This window comes from Galeopterus variegatus, unplaced genomic scaffold (genome assembly GCF_000696425.1).
Source record: "Galeopterus variegatus unplaced genomic scaffold, G_variegatus-3.0.2 Scaffold100, whole genome shotgun sequence".
NCBI classification, from domain to species: Eukaryota; Metazoa; Chordata; class Mammalia; order Dermoptera; family Cynocephalidae; genus Galeopterus; species Galeopterus variegatus.
The window spans coordinates 522,655-543,055 of record NW_007726211.1 but is presented as its reverse complement, the minus strand read 5'-3'; the positions used below and the strand labels follow the sequence as shown (position 1 = coordinate 543,055).

At 51.4% G+C, this 20,401-nt stretch overlaps 1 protein-coding gene across 1 annotated transcript in view; it reads right to left on the bottom strand.

Annotated features, from left to right (window-relative positions):
• Positions 1-20,401, bottom strand: part of PTPRN2 (protein tyrosine phosphatase, receptor type, N polypeptide 2) — a gene marked incomplete at its 5' end in the record, with an annotated part of 127,549 nt that overhangs the window by 66,453 nt on the left and 40,695 nt on the right. The window contains one exon of the mRNA XM_008583775.1: positions 9,263-9,410. Coding sequence (XP_008581997.1) covers positions 9,263-9,410 — 148 coding nt within the window. The remainder of the gene's footprint in view (positions 1-9,262; positions 9,411-20,401) is intronic.

The window sequence follows — 20,401 nt, the reverse complement described above, 5'->3', positions numbered from 1 at the left end:
GTGCTCCTGTGACAACACCACGGCAGCGTCACACATGCCCATGACTGTGCACAGTTCAAGTCAAATGCACAGCTGTGTACCTGCTGCCAGGTGCAAGTCTGACCTTTGGTGCCGCTCGCTCGGTGGCTTGGGCACTCAACTGGAAGAGCGATGGAAAGACGGTCTGATGGAGAAGGACACTCGAGAGGGCGGGCAGCATGGCGGCGGGTCCTGTGCACACACCCACAGAGTCTGGTGGAAGCGTGGGGACAGGTGAGGATCGACCGAGGCAGAGAGAGCCATGCGGCTGTGGAAGGGCAGTGTGTCCTTTACATGCCAAGGGACACGGCCTGGAAGATTCCTAAGCTACTTCATCATCCAATCCCTCCTCCTCCATCAGGTTGTGCCCTAAGGTCCTTCCCCAGTCCACGGACGCAGGTGTAAAGCACCGCGAGGCTGTTTTCTGGGCTAAGCAGCAAGACGCCAGACTGCTTGACTTTTCTTCACCTTGGTCCTCAGATTAGCAGGCGACCTCACTTCCAGTGCCATTTTTCACACAGAAGCAAAATAACCTTCTTCTTTTTCTGTTTTTTCCAATCATTTTCTGATAGTTGTGGTTGAGATGCTTGGGAGGGGAGGACGCAGCCAGGCCGCATGCTGGTCTGGGTTGGGTCTGGGTGGATGGCCGCCAGCGTGGTGTCCACCCTCAGTGCAGGAGTCTCGGTACAGGCGGCTGCAGTAGCAAACGTCACACTCCTAGTGGCTTCAAACAACACACGTTTGTCATCTTACACTTCTGGAGATCAAAGTCTGAGATGAACCTTGAGGTGTGGGCAGGGCTGGCTGCGTCTGGAGACTCCAGGGGACAATGCGTCCCCGCCGCCTCCAGCTTCCGGAGGCCACCGCCCTCTGCCCTCCATGTCAGTGGGGTGGGGGGCTGTTCTCACACCCCATTATCCTACCTCCTCTTCTGCCTCCTTCTTATTTTCTCTATTAATCCATTTCTGTTGCTTTGAACTGGGTAATTTGCAAGAAAACAAAACTTATTGTTTACAGTTTTGGACGCGGGGAAGTCCAAAGTCCAGGGAACACATCTGGTGAGGCTTTGTCCCGGTGGTGACTTCAGTGACACAGGGTATCATGTGGTGAACATGGCAGAGCAGAGAGAGAGACTGTCATATGCTCTCCTTTTAAAGCCCTCAGAGCCACGCCCCTGACCACTATTTTTAACCCATTCACTACTGCACAGTCCTACAATCCAATCACCTCCCCAGGCCCCACCTTTCAATGACCATCATAGGACTTCCCACCCTCAACAGTTAAAATGGTGGGAATTAAGCTTCTAATATATGGACTTTGGGGGACACAATTCAATCAATCCATAGCATTCTGCCCATGGCCCCCCAACTCATGTCCTTTTCACAGGTAAGTACATTCATTCCATCCTCAAAGTCTTAACTTGTTTCAATTCAAAAGTCCAAAGTCTCAAAATCCCATCTATGAATTCAAAACGAGTCACCTACCTCCAAGGTACAATGGTGGGACAAGCATAAGGTACATATTCCCATTCAAAAAGGGAGAAGTCGGCCAGAGAAAGGTGCAATAGGTCCCAAACACGTCCATAAGCCAGCGGGGCAGGTGTTAAATCTCAAAGCTGGGGAATCATGGAACTTGACTCCATGTTCGACATCCTCTGCACGCTGGTGCAGGGGTCGGGTGCCCATGTCCTCGGGCAGCTCTGCTCCTATGGTTTTCCTGGTCTGAGGCCACACTTCAGGTCTCTCAGGCTGGCACTGCACACTGGTAGCTCCACAATTTGGGGGTCTCCATGGTGATCCTGCCTCCATGGCTCCACTAGGTGTGGCCTTGGTGGGGTTTCTCTGCTGCAACTCTGACCCCACATTTCCTGTTGGCATTGACCTGGCAAAGGCTCTATGTGGTGAATCCACCCCATGACTCTTGGGATTACGCTGGGCCCACCCGGATCACCCAGGATCATCTCCCCCATTCAAAGTCAGATGATTAGCAAACCCTGGCTCCATCTGCAGCCTCCACTCCTTTGTCATGTGCGGTGGCACTTCCACAGGTTGCTGGGATTAGGGTGTAGGCATGTTGGGGGCTGCTATTCTGCTACCACACTCAGCAAGATGACAACAAATAGTCTGCCAGAGACCCGGGTCTCTCCCAGAGCGGCGCTGACTCCGGAATCCCAGACTTTGATTGCCTGTTACAGACCACATGGCCACGGATGACTCTCCTTAACTGTTGTGAACATGGGGGATGCGATCTCACAGTCGTGGGCCTGGCACCACTGCTGCTGGAAGACCACACTGACTGGGTATCTTCTGGAAGCCTCCCTCTGCTGTCAAGATAACTGCTCTGGAGGCAAATCAAAATGAACAATGAAAAAATGTAACAGGTTTGCAAGTCTTGCCGGTGAGGCTGGCCGTGTTCCTGCCACTTCGTGGAGACACAGGGATGCTGGTCTCTTGGGAATACCGTGGCTCTGAGAACGAGGCAGGTGAGCTTCCACCGATCTGGGAATTGGCAAAATTCCCGAGCAGACTCCTACAGGGGTAGTTTGTGATCGTTTGGAAAGGGGAGGGTGGCCTCTAGGAGAACAGCTTTATTAGGGACAAGTCACATCAGGGAAAAAGGTGTGTGGCGGGGAGGGGGACTGTTTTAAGATGGAAAAGACTAAAGAAACATAAAACCCAAAAAGCAATTATGAACCTTGATTGCATCGTGGTTTAAAAAACAAAACAAACAACTGCTGTAAAGGATAGAATGGGAATAGCTGAGACTTCTGAACATGGCTAGTGTTAGGGGTTGGGCTGTGTCCCCAAGTCCAGTGAAGTCCTAAGCCCAGGACCTCAAAATGTGACCGTACTTAGAGACAGGGACTTTAAAGAAGTGGTTAAGTGAAGGAGAGGTCATTAGGGTGGGCCCTACTCCAACACAACTGATGTCCTTGAAGAAAGGGGAGACGTAGACGCAGACGCGTGCACGGGGGAACGCCACGTGAAGACAAAGACGCCGTCTGCAAGCCAGGGAGGGGACCAGCCCTGCCGATCCCGTGATCTCAGGCTTGCGGCCTCCAGGACTGTGCAGGAATAATCGTCCGCTGTTTATGCCACCCACCTGCTGTCACGGCGGCCGAGCAAGCTCGCACACTGGACGTCAGACGACGTCAGGGGATTATTGTTCGTTTTCTTAGTTACAGCAATGGGTTGTAGCTACGTAGGAGGATGTCCTCATTTTTAGAGGATGCAGGCTAAAGTATTTTGATGTCACGATGCCTGAAACTTACTTCGAGGTAGTTCAGCCAAGAAATAAAGTACACACGTACATCACGCAAATGTGGCCAAATATGCAGCAGGAGTTGCTGAGTCTCGGTGGTGGGCTCAGAGGTGATCATCAAATGGTCATTGCAACGTGACTGTTTTAAAACTTGTGTCACAGAAAGTCAGGGGGAGGCCACGCCACGCCAGCTACGTTTTTCCTTTGGAAAGAGAAGCCTCGGGAGTAGCCTGCGTGTGGCCCCGGCTGGGTTTTCTCTGTGGGATGAAGGGCGGCGCCCCCGGGAAGTTGACATCGGGCAATGGCTTCCCCTCCCTCAGCTCTGGCTCTTCCACATGCAAGGTGGGGACAGTAGTGGGACTCTCCTGGGGCTGTCACGAGGAGGGAGAGGAAAGGCTGTGTGAGGCGTCCCGCCCGGGGCCTTCCACAGCAGCACGCGTGGAGCATCCGCGATGCCATCAGGCCTCGGGGCCGGGCCTGGAGCCCTGGGCTGCCTGGGACGTGCCTCAGTGGGTCTGCATCAGCCTGCAGGGAGGACGGCGGTGGCAGTACCCGTGTTTATCCTGCTGAGCTTGTTTTGATCAATGACTTGAAGACACGAAAAGTGTTCATGAAATGAGCAGATGGCAGAGAGCTGAGTGCGAGGCGAGCCGGGGCTCGGGACCGTCCTGATTCTCACCAAGGCTCAGCCCACCTGGGGCGTGAGGCTCTGTCTCCACGACAACAAACAAACGCGGCTGTGCCAGGACACGCGGGGCTGAGGCTCAACAACAGTCCTCATGGGGAAGACCCTGCATTTCGGCGATGGCAGCCTGGGCGTGAGCCGATGTGGCACGCGGGAGTGCAAACTCCCACCACACATGAAGAGGGATGCCCGGAGCAGGGGAACGGCTGCAGCTCTCGGCCTCCTGGGCACGAAAAACGAGGGCGCGTCCCTAAAAGGGTGCCTGGCTGCGGCCACCTGGGAGCCACACTCTGAGACCCCTCCCTGTGCTGTACAGCTGGACAGCGGGTGGGGGACGTACGGACGCCTCGGACACAAGGCAGACTCCTGCGGACCTGCCGGCTTAGCATCAGGACAGAGGAGAGAGGACACGACGTCTGAACTCGAGCGCGTCAGCTGGGTGGACATTGGTGCCGCGTCTCGTGGACAGACAGCGGCCCTGGCCCCCAGCAGCTGGGGCATCCGGGAGCCCGTGGGAGGGGGTTTGCCACCACAGGTCAGACTCTCTTTTTACTCCCAGAGAAGCAGCCTAATGGGAATGACCCTGTGTGGCTCTCCCTAAAAAAATCCTTCAGTCTCAGGCTGAACAGCCGCCCGGAACAGCGTCTGCCTGTGATGCAGAAAAGAAAAAAGCCCACACAGAATTTGCTGGGATATTTTCTTTTCAACACCAACAAACTGACAGCGTTCCCAAATCCTAGAGGAGCAGGCTCAGCTGGCTCCGAGATCAGAAGAAAGGGTGGAGGGAAGACAGCCAAGTCAGTGGCTTATGTCCACACGTGGCTTTCTTGTCAAGGTGACACATGCGCCCAGAGCCTTTTTATAAGAGGAGGAGAAGGAAAGCTCTCGCTTGGTCATTGGATTTAGGAGGCTGACCCATGTATTGATCTTTAAAAGCAAATCAGGAAAATTTGTGGCCACTCAGAAATGACCAGAGTGGAATATTCCTCTAACGGGACTCTGCTTAGAATTTGGGGGAGAAAACCAAAAGGCTTATTTTTTGGAAAGAAATTGTTTCCGAGTTTGTTAAGGAAAGTTATGCTCAGCCGAAGTGCTGCGGTCCTGGTATGTATTTCAGTTACTCATTTCTGTGGGAGGTTGAAATTTATGTACATTTATGTGCGTTGTCCCGGCACACGCAGTCTCAGGTGAGTCCGCAACAGCGTCCGAGGCAGCGTCGTCAGCCCCGGGCGTGCCAGGCCTGGCTCTCCATCCCCACGTCCTCATCTGCCAAGTGCGGGGTTCTCCTGAGGGTCAGCGGAGATGAGCCTGTGGGCCTCGGCCGATGCTGGCACGCAGCTCGCTCAGGGATGGCAGCTGTCAGGGGCTCGTTCCGCGGAGCCGCCAGGTGGCACCTTCGCAGCAAACCTGCCTCTCATCCTCATCTGACCACGCCTGCAGGGCATGGGGGAGGGGGGTGCCCATGGCCAGGCCCCTGGTTATGAAACTGAGCCTCGATCTCCTTGGGAATGATGTCCTCAAAGGCCAAAGCACGAGACGACCACAGTATGGACCTGCCCCTCTGTCTTAGTGCCTGGTCTTCAGCTTTTCATTTGCTCTGGTTTTGTCTCTCGGTTACTGTCTCTATGTCTTCTGTCTGTTTCTCTCTGTTGTTAATTATAACACAGAACCAGAATTACTTTTTTTTGAGATAGAACGGCAAAACAGCATACTATTCCTATTCTTAATTTAAAAAGCAGATGAACAAAATATTGCATAATGCTTTTTTAAAAATATAAAAAGCTTACAATGAGTTCTTCAGGCTTGTGAGATAACGTAAGTCGACCTGGACAGAGCCAGCCAGGCACCGAGTTGTTAGCTGCCTTCTCCCTGGAAAGATGAATCGGATGTGGCCAGAGTCTCCGGGCTGTCAGGGATCCAAAGCCACCAGCTCTCTCACTTTCGAATTTTCTATGAAACTTGCCAGCTAAGTTGTCTTCAGCCTGAGCTGGGACAGCTCCGGTCCCCGGAAGCAGGGGACAGGAGTGACGTGAGCAGAGATGGGAAGGTGGTGGCTGCGGCTGTGTCCAGTGGGAGCCACAGGAAGCACGCGGGGCACCCTCGGTGGACTCAATGCAGGAGTGCCCTGGGAGCGAGACACCTGCTCCCGTCTCATCGCGGGAAGCAGAACTGCATGGGGCTGCTCCACAGGGGACGGGACAGGAGAGCGAGGGTCCGCAGAGGGGAGAGGGGACGGGAGGAGTGCGTGCCAGGCACCCAAAATGGAGAAACGAGGGCCTGGTGAGCGCCTGGCAAAGCCTGTGGCCGGAGAAGTGGACGCAGCGTGAAGGCCGGCTGCTCGTCCCCACCCTGAGACACCAACAGAACAGGCAGGGCGCCGAGGGGCGGGGGGCAGCGCCCGGTCACAGTGCGGTCCTGTCCGAGCTCCGGTCCACCTTCTGGTAACGGTCAACGCGGCCCTGAGAGCGGGAGGCGCCAGGGCAGCAGGCCTCAGCCCGACGGCTGCATCACCAGCCCACTGTGTCCCACAGGGAGTGCTCCAGCCAGGCGAGGTGGAGCAGGACCGGAGAAAGGGGAGCTCGGCAGGACCAACCAGAGTGTAAGCAAAGCGTCCCCTAGTGTGCTGCTCGGGAAGGGATATGGGTTGAAATGTGGCAAGATGACTTCCATCTAACAGTCAAGAAGGCCATCAACGTCAACAACTAAGTAGGTGACGCATTTGCTCAAAATACACCAGGTGATCCGTGAAGGTGCATTCATCCGGGCTGTCCCCTGGCTGTCACGGAGCCTGCCCCTCCCCATCTTCCCCGAGTGACCTTCCGACCTCCCATGGCAGCGCTGCCCCTTCCCAGCCCGTGCAGGCGAGCGCCGGGTGGGCTGCTGGGACGTCGGTGGGCCCTGGGGAAAGAGGCCGTGGGAGGTGGCATCTGCCAGTACAGCAGCTTCTCCCTAACTCCCAGCACCAGAGCAAACCAAGAGAGTGTTTCCTCTTCTCGGCCATCACTCTGGCTCGGGCACAGGAGGAGCCGAGGGCTCCGGTCACAGAGAACGTCCAGGGCCTGGTCATCCCGCAGCTGCCGTGTCAGCACTGATGGCCACCTTGCAGGGTGCTCCTGTTTCCCACCTCAGGATGGGACATGCTGCCTGTACTAAGCTCCTTGCTCTGATTCCACCTGTCAACACTTAGTAGACAGAGCCCACGTGCCACGCGGGCCACAGGGTGCGTGGGAGGAAATCACCATCACCCGGCTGCTGGTGTGTTCTGGGGCCATCGTAGGGGCTGTTCTCAGAGGAACAGGCTTTGAATTTCAATATCGACACAGAAGACCTAACAATCCAAGTAAATCACTAGACACATGGAGACATTCAGTGCGTGCCTCCCAAATGTCTATTCCAGACTAAGTCATTATCCAGACGCTGTTGGAAGCCTCCCCTCCCCGCACCCCTTCCCCCTCAGCCCCCTCTCCCACCCCACATCCCTCTGAGGACAGTGGCTGCCCACACTTGGCTCATCAGGTGTCCCAGCGGATGTCAGGCCCCTGACACACAGTAGATGCTTAATAAATATTGGCAGCTGATCGATTGGATGTATTTTATTTTGCTTTTCTTCTTTTTTTTTTTTCCTTTTTGTCTTTTTTCGTGACCAGTAACGGGATCGCAGCCCTCGGTGTCGCACCCGCACCACGCTCAACCAGTGAGCGGGAACCGGTCTCTATATGGGATCCGAACCCTGGGCAGGAGCGCTGCCGCACTCCCAAGCGCCGCACTCTACCGAGTGTGCCACCGGGCCAGCCCTATTTTGCTTTTCTTCTAAATATAGAACTCATAAAACATAACAGCTTCTGTCTTCAGAGCTCTTTAGGGTTAAAAAACCCTCAGACCTCATAGAAATGGAGGACCTGGTCTGAACGCTAACTAAAGTTTACACCCGAGAGTGTGACTTGGATTCCTCAAAGGCATATGATTCTCCAGGTTAGCTCTAAAGCAAAACACTTCCAGCTTTTAAGTTTTTGACCTCCAGACCCTGGTCACACTCATTTACTATGAGAGCAACCGTGGCCGCCTCCTCCAGGCCGGTTGAGGGGCTGCCGCGTGAGGCTGCCGGTGTTAGGACCAGACACCCGGTGAGGCTTGGGGCCCCGGCTGGTCCCAGGACGGCTCCCAGGGGCTGAGGTGGGGATGCAGTGACAGAGCGCCTTTGCTTCAGTAAACGCTGACCTTGCCACCATGACGCTGTGTTGTGCTCTCAAACGGGAAGGCTGACAGAGCTCATGTGATTGTATTTGAAACAGGCGCGACCCTTTGCTTCAGTAAACGCTGACCTTGCCACCATGACGCTGTGTTGTGCTCTCAAACGGGAACTGACAGAGCTCATGTGATTGTATTTGAAACAGGCGCGAGCACGTCCTGTCTTACGGTGACCACGAGAGCGGGTGACTGTGCACACACAGACACGCAGAGCCACTTACCGCTCGTGAAACCAACACTTGCTGAGCGTCTATTAACATCCAAAATCGGTCACAGAGACACCAAGTCTCCCTCTGCTCCCTGTGGGGTGGGTTTTTGTATTAACCAAAGCCCAGAACCTTCCCTGGGACCTGCTGGATGCACAGGTTGGTTAGGTGAGAGAAGGCGGCCAGCGGCTGAGGAGACGGCAGACTCAGTGGGCCCCTCTCTGCCCTCCGTGGGCTCTGCACCTCGTAAGCCCACCTAGCATGCCACACACGACGGGTCGCACGAGACCCCGCTTCTCCTGCTCCGTGCTTTTGTACCTCCGTTTTATTGCAGTGATACCCAGCTAGACAGCAGGTCCTCAGTAATGTTTGCTGAAATAACTATAAGGTTCAAAATGCTCTAATAGCCACCGCTGTTCACTGTCCGCCTACGATGTGCTGGCACCATGCTCATTACCTCATGTCATCCTTACAGCGATATTCCAGGACGACAGCACGATCCCAATCACAGATGAAGAGGCTCCCAGAGGTTATGGACCGTGTCTCAAATCACACAGTCAGAATCATCGGGGCTCGTGTCCCCAGACCCACGTTTTTAGGACTACACGATTGGGTCGGAGGAAGAAACTGGGTCTGTGATCAGGCCGTGATGTCTTCACAGAGGGGTGGTGCCTGCACTGGCCTTCGAGGAGGGGTGCAGGTCTGAAGGTAGAGAAGGGGGCGTGGGGAAGGGCCTTCCAGGCATGAGGACAGAGCCACAAAAACGGTGGGACAACGGGAAGGTGCAGTCCCCCCGCCCGCACCACTGCCACCCCCGTGCAGGACGCCCCGGGCTGGTACGTACAGGTCAGCACGGCCGGGCAGCGGTTCTTGGGCATGTTCTCCTCCGTCTGGGCCACGAGCGAGCTGCTGGGCTCCGCCTGGTAGGCACACAGCGCCTCCCACTCACTCTGCAGCCGGTTCCTGTTCTTGAGGTGGTCCTCCATGTAGGACTGCAAAGTGAGACAGGACCAGGGACAGTGAGGCGGGGGCTGGCAGACCCAGCAGGAGCACAGGCCGGCCAAAGGTGCACACGCAGCGGGGGCGCCACCTCTCCTGCCTGCTCCTTCCAGGGCATGTGCTGTGCCTCCTACGCTGCTGAGCCTGCGGTCTGCCCTTGAGCTAGCGTGAGCCCATGAGACGTACCCACACGGGGCTGCATCTGATTCACCCAAAGCTGGCTCAGGCCAGTGTCCAACCAGAGTGCAGGTTAACGGGATGGAAGCAGTCAGGGAGGTGGGCACCCCGCTTGGGGGAGGAGTGTTCCCGTGGCGTGGAGAGGAGCAGGCATGGACCCTGGCATGTCTGGCCGGGGTGGTGGGAGCCGGGGCCAGAAGGGACACTCTGAATGTGTGGCAGGGACATGCGGACCCACACAGTGGGAGCCGTGGGAGGTGTGTGAGCATGGTCTGTGGGGTGTGCATCTGGTGCTTGAAAACACACGAGAATGGCGCTCTCCGCAGCCAAGAAGGAATAAGTGCGAGCTAGAGCAATGGTCCACGGGGAGGAAGCGAGCTGTAGATGGGTTAAAAAAGGGGCTACACAAAAACTATTAATAAGCCTCAACCTGGGAAAGCACCTCATTAGATAATGTTTTGCATTGTCCTTTTCTCTTTCTAAGAGAACGACTAGTTACTAACAGAGACTATGTTGCTATAATTCCTTCGAATTGTTTACCTGAAAAATAGAAAACACACTGTTTAGAAACTATTTTATAAATCCAATCAAAATCATGTCAAAGTGGTTAATTGAGAAAGTCTGGCAGATAGTCACAGAAGCTGCGCCCCCATGAGATCCTCCAGAATGGGGGAAAAGCCTTGGGTTGGTCATCCCAGTGGGGACAGACCAAGAGAGGCAGACATCGCTTCTGCTTTTCTGACAGCCAGGAAGGGGCTGGGCGTCACCCTGTTCAAACAGAGCACCTGTTACTTAATTAAGAGCTATCGTTTCCTCAGACATGTGCTAACAATGCACAGTGCATGTAACACGTGCATGGTTTCATGAAATACGTGCACCACTACTATACGTGTGTTTGTGGAAACACACGTATCAGAGAGATGCTGGGCAATCAGTTCACCAGTGAGATGGCAACTCAGACCAGCCTCCTGGTCGGGCTGTCCCTCACACCCGTTTCTGTCCGCACAGAAGTCGTTTTTCTTATAATTGGCATACTTTTCTGAATCCACTGGGTGTGATAAATTTAAGATACTGGGCTGCACTGATTTGCGCTAAATATTAAACATCTTCTAGAGTTACACAAGCTAAAAACGAACAAAAGCAAATATCTGGACCCTTGGCTGCTGTGACTCTAATTTCTCTGGGCACGTGTCCGTGAGCAGTGACCACTAGAAGCAAAGCCCTCCTGAACATTCCCTTCCACAAAGACAGCCTCGCGGCCAGCACAGCCCGTTCACGTCTTACCGACCTGTTCTGCAGAGAAAAGGCCGCAATGTTAAGGAAAAGCACTTCGAGGGGCCAAACCTGGATGCGTTGCTGTACACAAAGAAAATAATGGTCTTGTCCTCTGACATTTTGCTTGTGGGTTTCCCATGTGCCATGTGTCATACGCAGACACAGGTTTTCAAGTGTGTGCCCACGAGAAAATGAAATACACACATGTGCACACACGGTCCCTTACTGCAAGGCAGCAGGGTGCCCGACGTCTAGCCAGGCGCTCACGCCCCCTCACTCTTCACCCCTCCTCCGTCAGCCCCACCTGTCACTCACCAACACCCCCAACTGGTCAAAGGAGCCAGGATGGTCCTGCTCGTGGTCCTACCCTGCACTGGCCCCACTCCTGGTGACAGAGAAAGAAAGACCAAGAAAGGACTGGGGTGCGGCTGCCCTGCCCAACACGGGGCGCCCAGGCTAAAGGAAGGATCTCGAGTCAGACCATCGGGCCGTCTCATGAATTTTGACCAAAGATGATGTGAATCCTCTCAATAAACACTGGCTCTGCTTGCTGCTCCGACCGCGGCAGGCTTCTGTGCCGTGGGTGTGGAAGCTGTGTGCCGACCAGCGCGTGAGACCCGCATCTGGGTGTGCACCGTGTCAGGGAGGAGCCACTGGGTCCCGGAGGGGGGGACAATGAGGCAGCCTGTGGGAGGGCTCGGGGTATAACTATCCTCCCCCCAGCCCTGCTCAAGCCACTTAGGGAATGGCAGACGTCCGTGGTGCCGATGATGGGGAAGCACACTGATGACCACCAGCCCCGTGTGGGGAACACTGTTTCCAGGATGCCTCGAGCCTCAGGAGCACACCGTGCTGGTAACAGGACCTCATGGCCGCTCTAAGCCCAGGACATGAGCCCGTTCACTCTCCCCTGCCAGCTGACACCCATGCAGCCCTCCCGCTTCTTTGGGTGCGCAGGAGGCACCCCACGGAGATCTCCTGAGTCATGAAATCAGCAAAGTTCAAATGGCTCAACCTAGAAAATGTAACTGCGAACTGCTCCTTCTGAGACAATTGTTGCAGAATATAAGGTACATACTTTCATATCAAAGCCATCCTAATGAGGAAAACACTTTTTGCATGATATATTTGAGTTTTCTGAGAATACTGGCTGGCTCGTTGATGGAGTTTGGATGTGTTGTCCCCTCCAAAACTCATGTGGAAATTTGATCTCCAATGTGACAGTGCTGGAAACTGATTGAGTCGTGGGGTCGGATCCCTCATGAATGGATTAATGCTCCTCCCTGTGGGGTGGGGGTCCTGAGTGAGATCTCCCTCTATTAATTCCCGAAAGAGCTGGTTGTTTAAAAGACCCTGGCACCTCCTCTCTCTCTGTCTCACTTCCTCTCCCATGTGATCTGCTTGTACCTGCCGGCTGCTGCCACTTTCCACCATGAGTAGAAGCAGCCTGAGGTCTGTGCCAGATGCAGCTGTCCCAGAATCATGAGCCAAATAAACGTCTTTCCTTTTTAAATTACCCAGTCTCTGGTATTCTGTTATAGCAACACAAACCGACTAATACACTCGTCTAGCCTAAAATCTGCTGTGTGTGCGTGGTGGTGGGGGGGGGGTTTGGGAAGTTAGCGTAGTTCTGGCAGAAGTGCACAGTTTCGGTATGTCTCTGTGGTTACTCTTCTCAAGGTCGGCTCATGTACAGTCCTACAAACAGATGTAAAATGGACCCTGGCAAAATGACTTTGGGTCCCAGCTTTTCTTTGGAAAATTCTCTTTTTATAAAATCCATCATGAACAAATGGGCTTCTTTCAATAAAAGTGGATAGATTCTAAAATGCTGAACTGTGGTCGGTTTAATCCAATCTCAAATGTTGTCTGCAGAGGGTCATTGGATATTATCTTAATCCCTGTAAATTGCAGGTGCTTAAAATTTTACGTTTATCTTAACTATGGGAAGTGAAACCATATTGCAAGTTCACTTGAATTCTGAATGTGTGGGGAGAAATATAAACTGAGCCTCTCATAAGCAAGATTGGGTGGTAGCTGCTGATGTGATATTTTTCCACTGAGAGTTAAGTCATCTAAAGACATACTTTATTGTATGAATCTTGGGATAAATGTTTCATCCTTTCAGCACACACTGCTCCAGCAGACTCTGTTTCTCCTGTTGTGCTCATCTCAATTTGATCTGTTCTGTGTTTTTCTATTAATATTTTTATGAAACATCGCTTATTATATTAAACTGATGTAATTTCCCCAACCACATTTTAGGAGTCTCTCTTCTTGTGGTTTGTGGAAAAGATGCTTTTTACCTACGAGCCGTGGGGAGGCGAGGCCTCAGTAGTAAAATAACATGTTTCAAACAATAAAAGCAAAAACAAAAAGTGCCACAGTAACTTAATATCCTGGGGTCCCTGCCCTTCAAGGATGTGGGGAATGTGAACCAGAACAGGTGTGGCAACCCCGAGACACAGCCACCCTCTGGAAGTGTCACGTAAATTAACAGGTAATTTGAACAGCACTTGTGGTCTCTCCACAGTGGGCATTTGGTTGTAGGTGCTTTAAAAACTGGCATCTACATACTTTCACTTTATATACGAATGCATGTGTGAGGGGATGTGGTGGTGGAGGGAGGGCTTTGTTTTTTTAAAAACTCCAACTTTTCGGTTACGTAAATAGCACATGTAGAAAAGAACAGAAAATGAAGGTAAGCAGAATGAGAACAGAAGCCACCAGCAACCCGACCCCGAGCCAACCACAGGCTTCGATAAAGGCCACCCTCGTGGTGCACGCCTGGGCTGCCTTTTTCAGTGCTGGCCACCATTGTGTAAGCTTTGGAATCATCCGCGTTATAGAATTTTCTTTTTTAAGCTCAAAAGATGCTAAGGTGAGGCTCACGTCTTATATATGGGGAAACCAAGGCCTAGGGATGTGAAACGACCGGCCCACAGCCCCCGGCAGCCAGCGGTGGCAGCAGAGCTTGCGCCTGGTCCCTGAAGCATGCTGCTGCTGGTGTTCAGGCCTCTGCCCCAGACTTCTTACCACCACATCACCTTCCAGCTCCATCCTCACAGAGCCACCCGATCAGCACTTCTGGTGCAAAATACAACCTGTTTCAAAAACCATCAAGGGTGCCCAGACTAGCATTGTCCTTTGTTCTAATTCCACTTTTCTAACCTATTACTTTTTATCCCAATAAGACCCTATTTCCCACGGTCTGATGCTACCCATGCCCCCAATCCTTCTCTGCATTTTGTCCATGCAAATCCTCCTGAAATGAATCCACCTGGACTTTGACGTCCAGTTCAGCCACCACCTCCTCCTTCGTGAGTCTGACGGGACATGCCCATCACGCCCACCCTGATCTTCCTCTCCTGCAACCCCCACATGTAACACTTGCTATGTAAAAAATACATCTCCATGGCATTAGTCGCATCTTGCTTTGTGCTTTAACTGTGGGCTCCAAGCTCGATTCCTCTCACGAGATTCATTTTTTCCTAGGGCGGGGACCGTTGTTTCATGCACTCAGCATGCGCAGTGGGCACACAGTCAGGATTTGTTGAATGATTATTTGCAACCTAGAAATTTCTTTAAGTAATTCGTATTACAAATAGAAATTTTAATTGATGATGGGCATCCAAAAACATTGCCTTTGGATCTCCTGAAACTGGGAAGAATTTCCCAAATAAGTAACATAAGAAACTTGGGATGCTTCATTATACATCTCATCCCTGCTTCGTCCTTTCTGTGTTATCCAACAAACATCTTTACAGCTGTAGCCAAATAGGAGGTGCCACATGCTAGTGTTGCCATGGCAACCTCAACTTAACGGCGATCTTATAAATCTGGAGCAGCGGCAGGAATTCAGAAAGCTCTGCTCCCCAGCTCTTCCCCTTGTCTATGTCTTTGCTTTCTGCACAGTCCAGACCCCGGGTTAGGGCTCTGTCCCCCTGGAGCCTTCCCATCTGGACATGGGATGTGCAGGTGCTAATCACCTGGAGCTGGGTCTCCTCAGTGGCTGGGAGCTTCCAGTGGGCAGGGTCACTTGGCATGGCTCCTTGCTCTGGGCTCTCCGCGAGTGCCTCTGACTGGAGCTTTAAGAAGGAAGCTCTAGCACGAGCAAATCTAAGTTGGTAGAGCTGGACAGCCCCCGACCAAGAGAAGGTGCGGCCCGCCAGCACGGGTGCTCCAGAATCACAGGCGCAGAGCCGCCGCAGTGCCTACGTGAGGTAGTTCTCACGGGGTGTTTGGAAGCACCGAACTGCTCATTAATGAAGACGTCCTCCAGGTGGAAGAGGACACCCTGTGTGCCTCTGACTTAGTACCCTAAGATCCTGTTACATTCTGAGACTTTTTGGTCACTATTTTTCTAGTGTCAGCATCAAGGGTCGGTTTCCAGGATCAAGAAAATATCCCATCTATTAAAATTAAGAGTTGTATCTCACCATATGCGACAAGCCAACGTTTGGTAGGAACGGGCATCTCACCGTGGTGGTCACGAGGAATGCAAACGCTGTCCTGTGCTCCGTGGCCCACGCTGGGTGACCCTGCTGCCAGCAGGTGGTGCTGCTGCTGCCTCCGCACGCAGGGACGGTGGAGTCTGGAGACTCGTAAAAGGATCATTTGGATCCGGTCTGCGGGCATGAGGATCCCTCATGTCAGACAACACTGGCTCACCTGTTCCTACAGGTCCCAGCTGCCAAAGGTGCTTGAGGAAACCCAAGGGGTGGCAGGATAAAGTAGGACGTTAGCTCCATTAAAAGTCATAGAAATTGTTACTTTGGCATCTCTTAGCACTAACAATGATGGAGTGAGATACTGGGGAGATTCATTATTATTATTAAAGAGAACAATGAAAATTAACTCTTACTTGCAGTACTAAAACTCATAAGGATGGTGAACTACTTAAAAGTACACAAACGAGATCCATTCAACATTATTTCACTTAAATCATGACGTACCAAAACCACTAATGTCATCATAAAGCAAGTCTTCACACACCGTGGACATTCGTGGGCCTATAGACATGGGATGGGAAGAAACTGTCCCAGCAAAACTTCATTCTTGCAATGATGTGGACACAAATAAACGTCCACCCACCGCGGAGCAGGTGCAGTGACGAGAGCTGGGTTTGGAGGATCCAGCTGTACCCGGAGAGCTGCGTCTGCGTCTCTCTCTGCACTGGTGCCTACTGCGGCACAGCGCCCTCTAATCTGCTGATGCCATAATTAAATGTTTTGTTAAAGTGAAGAACACAGTCCATTTACATGTTCCTTCCTCGTGACAAGACTGCAGGGTTTGTGTCCTAGAACCACAAGTGACGTGAATGCTCTTACAAGCAAGGAGTAAGCTGCTTCTGCTGCCTTTTGGGAACATGACATTTTTTTCTTTTTAAAATAAACACTGTCACCTGTCTCGACTAACAGATTAAGGGGAAATGCTTGTGTTAAATGTTTGAATTCCAGAAGTAAGTCACTTGAATTCCAAGCAAAACAATGAGAAGGTGGAGGGAGAGTGGCAGCGAGGCCCAGTGTCTTGGCTCAACACCCAGACGCGGAGACTCAGGGAACAGCGACCCGCTTGGCAAGGGAAGGTATTTTGGTTGTCTGTAGATTGCTGCATCTGGCACATTTTAAATATTATTTATTAGCATTATGCAGCAAATATGTTAAGATATTTGAAATCGGAAATGCCAAGTAGTACATGCAGACTCAAAGAAGGACACACATGGCTAAAGGATCAGACGATGGTTTGGCTATTTCCTAGCTTAGGAGAGGTTTGCTTGAAATAGGAACCATGAGCCACGCACTGTATTCAGATCACTCCCGATGAAGCAAGAGCAACGGCCCAGTGAAGTGACACGGAGGGAACCACCTCCTCACCACCTTGTTTCTTCGACACATCCCCAGTGACTTACAGTGGCATTACTGGTCTTACCGGAGAGGTAAAATGTGCACTGCTTTGGTTCCTCCAAATGAGGAACTTAAAATGCAGAGCAGATATGCACACATTACAAAGTGCAGGACCAGATAACCAGCTCAAACTCATGAGTCAGCGTGGAGTTTACCTGGGAAGAGTAAACAAGCGGTTTTGGAATTCAACTTCTGGGTTATGTGTACCAAGCCTAAAAGAAATAGGGAGGGACCAAAGGAACTTGGAATAATAAATGAAAGACCATTCATGGGGTCTTTTTTTCTTTCTTTTACATTTAAAAAAAATGGCTATTGCAGAAAAAAAATTTTTAAGGAGGCAACCTTCCCACATATATCTGTAAAAAGCTTTACTTCTCCCAGTAAATTGCGAAGTGCTAAACACAGAGGAATTTGCCCAGCAAAAGCATCGTATGTGGGCACTAGGATTGGCTTCACCAGTAAATGCAATTCAGTGTCATTCCCCCCACATTCCTCCTCTGGAAGCTTTGCTTCTCGAGCTAACCTGCAGTGAGGACCACATAGAACCTGCGGCAAGCACAGTGGCCCTCGGGAACAGCTCTCAATGCTGTCTTAATGTGATGTAGAAATGTGCTCCCGTGCTTTACATCAGGGGGTGTCAGAAAACTGCAAATTGTTAAAGTGGTGGAGAGAAACCTGAGTGCTCCAGAATGCGGGGCCTCCCGGCGCGCCCCAGCTGATGCCCACGTCGGGTGGAGAAGACGCAAAGTGACAGACCAGGAGAAGTACATGGGCACGGGACATGCGCCGGCACGGCTGAATTATCTCTTTCATTTAAAGCCCTTTTCATAACTGAAAACCAAAATACATGCAAGAACTAAGACCCTCTCCCCCATAAAGCTCTAAAGAAAACAAAATGCTTTTTTCAAAGGACTATTAGAAAAAGACTCTGAGAGGACGAATGCCTCACTTCTAATACAGGAATTGATGCACGGCCCCTGTACCTGATGTGGTTTGGGGAGAGCAAAGAGAAAGGAAAGATCTACTTTTTGCAAAGCAGTGCATTAAAGGGGCCTGAAAACTGGTTGAGTCTCAACCGTGTAGAACTGACCTAATTGGAAGCTTCAATTAATGTATTTTTCCTATAATTTTGGCTTTTGGTTTCTAAATCTAGAACAAAGCCCAGGACTGAGAGAAATCACGTGATAAGAGAGAATTCATAAACAAAGCCCAAATGACCTGCGGATAGTTCCTGGGGTCAGTGAACAGCTGACCTGTCTCTGGGTCNCAAAAGCATCGTATGTGGGCACTAGGATTGGCTTCACCAGTAAATGCAATTCAGTGTCATTGCTCCCACATTCCTCCTCTGGAAGCTTTGCTTCTCGAGCTAACCTGCAGTGAGGACCACACAGAACCTGCGGCAAGCACAGTGGCCCTCGGGAACAGCTCTCAATGCTGTCTTAATGTGATGTAGAAGTGTGCTCCCGTGCTTTACATCAGGGGGTGTCAGAAAACTGCAAATTGTTAAAGTGGTGGAGAGAAACCTGAGTGCTCCAGAATGCACCCCAAAGTGCTCCAGAATGCACCCTCCCGGCGCGCCCCAGCTGATGCCCACGTCGGGTGGAGAAGACGCAAAGTGACAGACCAGGAGAAGTACATGGGCACGGGACATGCGCCGGCACGGCTGAATTATCTCTTTCATTTAAAGCCCTTTTCATAACTGAAAACCAAAATACATGCAAGAACTAAGACCCTCTCCCCCATAAAGCTCTAAAGAAAACAAAATGCTTTTTTCAAAGGACTGTTAGAAAAAGACTCTGAGAGGACGAATGCCTCACTTCTAATACAGGAATTGATGCACGGCCCGTGTACCTGATGTGGTTTGGGGAGAGCAAAGAGAAAGGAAAGATCTACTTTTTGCAAAGCAGTGCATTAAAGGGGCCTGAAAACTGGTTGAGTCTCAACTGTGTAGAGCTGACCTAATTGGAAGCTTCAATTAATATATTTTTCCTATAATTTTGGCTTTTGGTTTCTAAATCTAGAACAAAGCCCAGGACTGAGAGAAATCACATGATAAGAGAGAATTCATAAACCAAGCCCAAATGACCTGCGGATAGTTCCTGGGGTCAGTGAACAGCTGACCTGTCTCTGGGTCGTCTTTAGAGAGGATTGCAGCAAAGATTAGCGATGCTCCCAAATGCTCCAGTATACGAAAAGCACAGCCGTCATCAGCAAGTTTGTGACTTCCACTAACCTTTGTGTTATAGACTTATAGAAAAAGAAAATCACAATTTTATCAAGATTTAAACTAAAACCCTGATGGAAAATGTTAATAATGAACGCATTCTGTTCAGAAACGTTCTAATTAATAAACTTAAAAGAGTAATTTTGTCCTTTCTATCTACTCTTACTAAGCAGGGGGAAAGGCCTGATAGTTTGTTTTATGCCGGGCATTCTTCAGTGTGGTGCTGCATTTGGGTGTGTGCGTAGGAGAGGGTGACAGAGGTCTCCTGCAGAAAGACTAAGAAAGAAGCTATTTAATAATAGAGATGATGACAATAGACCACTTTGTATTTTCAGGATGTCATTCTCAGAGATGCTCAAAGCATTTCAAATGAACAATTTTATGCATTTCATTATCTTATTTAACATCTTAAAAATTAAGGTTACGTGAATGTGGGTAAAATATAAAGATGAATACTTATAAGCAATGGAAAACAATTAAGAGAATTACACCATATTTTCCATAAATGTACAGCTATTAGTATTTAAATTTAGGGCAAAAAAGGTTTGCACGACATGCTGAGTGAAACCCAGATGCTGCCTCCAGTTATGGGAGAGAAAGTTAAGAGGTGCGCTATTATTTCAACTGATTCCCGCCCACGTGTTGGTTGGTTTAGCCATTTATTCACTCATTCAAGTGGTGTGATTAAGCTCATCCCACAAGCCCGGGGCGCCGTACGCCCTGGGGAGCTGCAGTCAGCGGGTCACAGACCCTGTCCTCATGAGGCTGCTTTCTTCAGCTGGAGGACAGACCACATACAAATAAATACATACGGCCTAAAAGGATGGTTTCAGATAAGAGCAAGCAGTAAGAAGACGAATCAGAGTGATGTGCCCATAACTGGGTGCCAGGTGGGGTGGCAGGGCGAGTGTGCCCAAGGCAGTGTTTGGGGAGCCTCTCTGAAGACCTGATTGAGTTCATTCCTGAAAGACGGGAAGGATCCCCAAGTGCACAGGACCACAGGGGGCAGTTCAGGGAGGGGCAGCCAGGGCTGGAGCCCTGGGTGGGCATGGCCTCGGCATGTTCCAGAAAGAGAGAGAAGGTCAGGGTGGCGGGGATGAAGAGCCCGGTCGCACAGGAACCTGCCGGCCTGGCGAGGAGGCAGGCGTTTGTCTTAAGAGCAGGGGGAAGCCATCGGAGAGTTTTAAGCAAAAGAGGTGTGTGACGGTGATGCTTTCGGAGGCTCTCTCGCTGCCGGGTGAGAGGCGATTGCCTGAGCTGGGACTGCTGCAGCTGCCCACACAGGATCACAGTGGCTGAGACTGGGCTGACAACAGCGCAGGTGGAGAGATGGGAGAAGCGGCAGGCGAGGGTTATGTTCTGGGGGCAGAACTGCCGGATTCGCCAACAGAGCCTGTTGGAG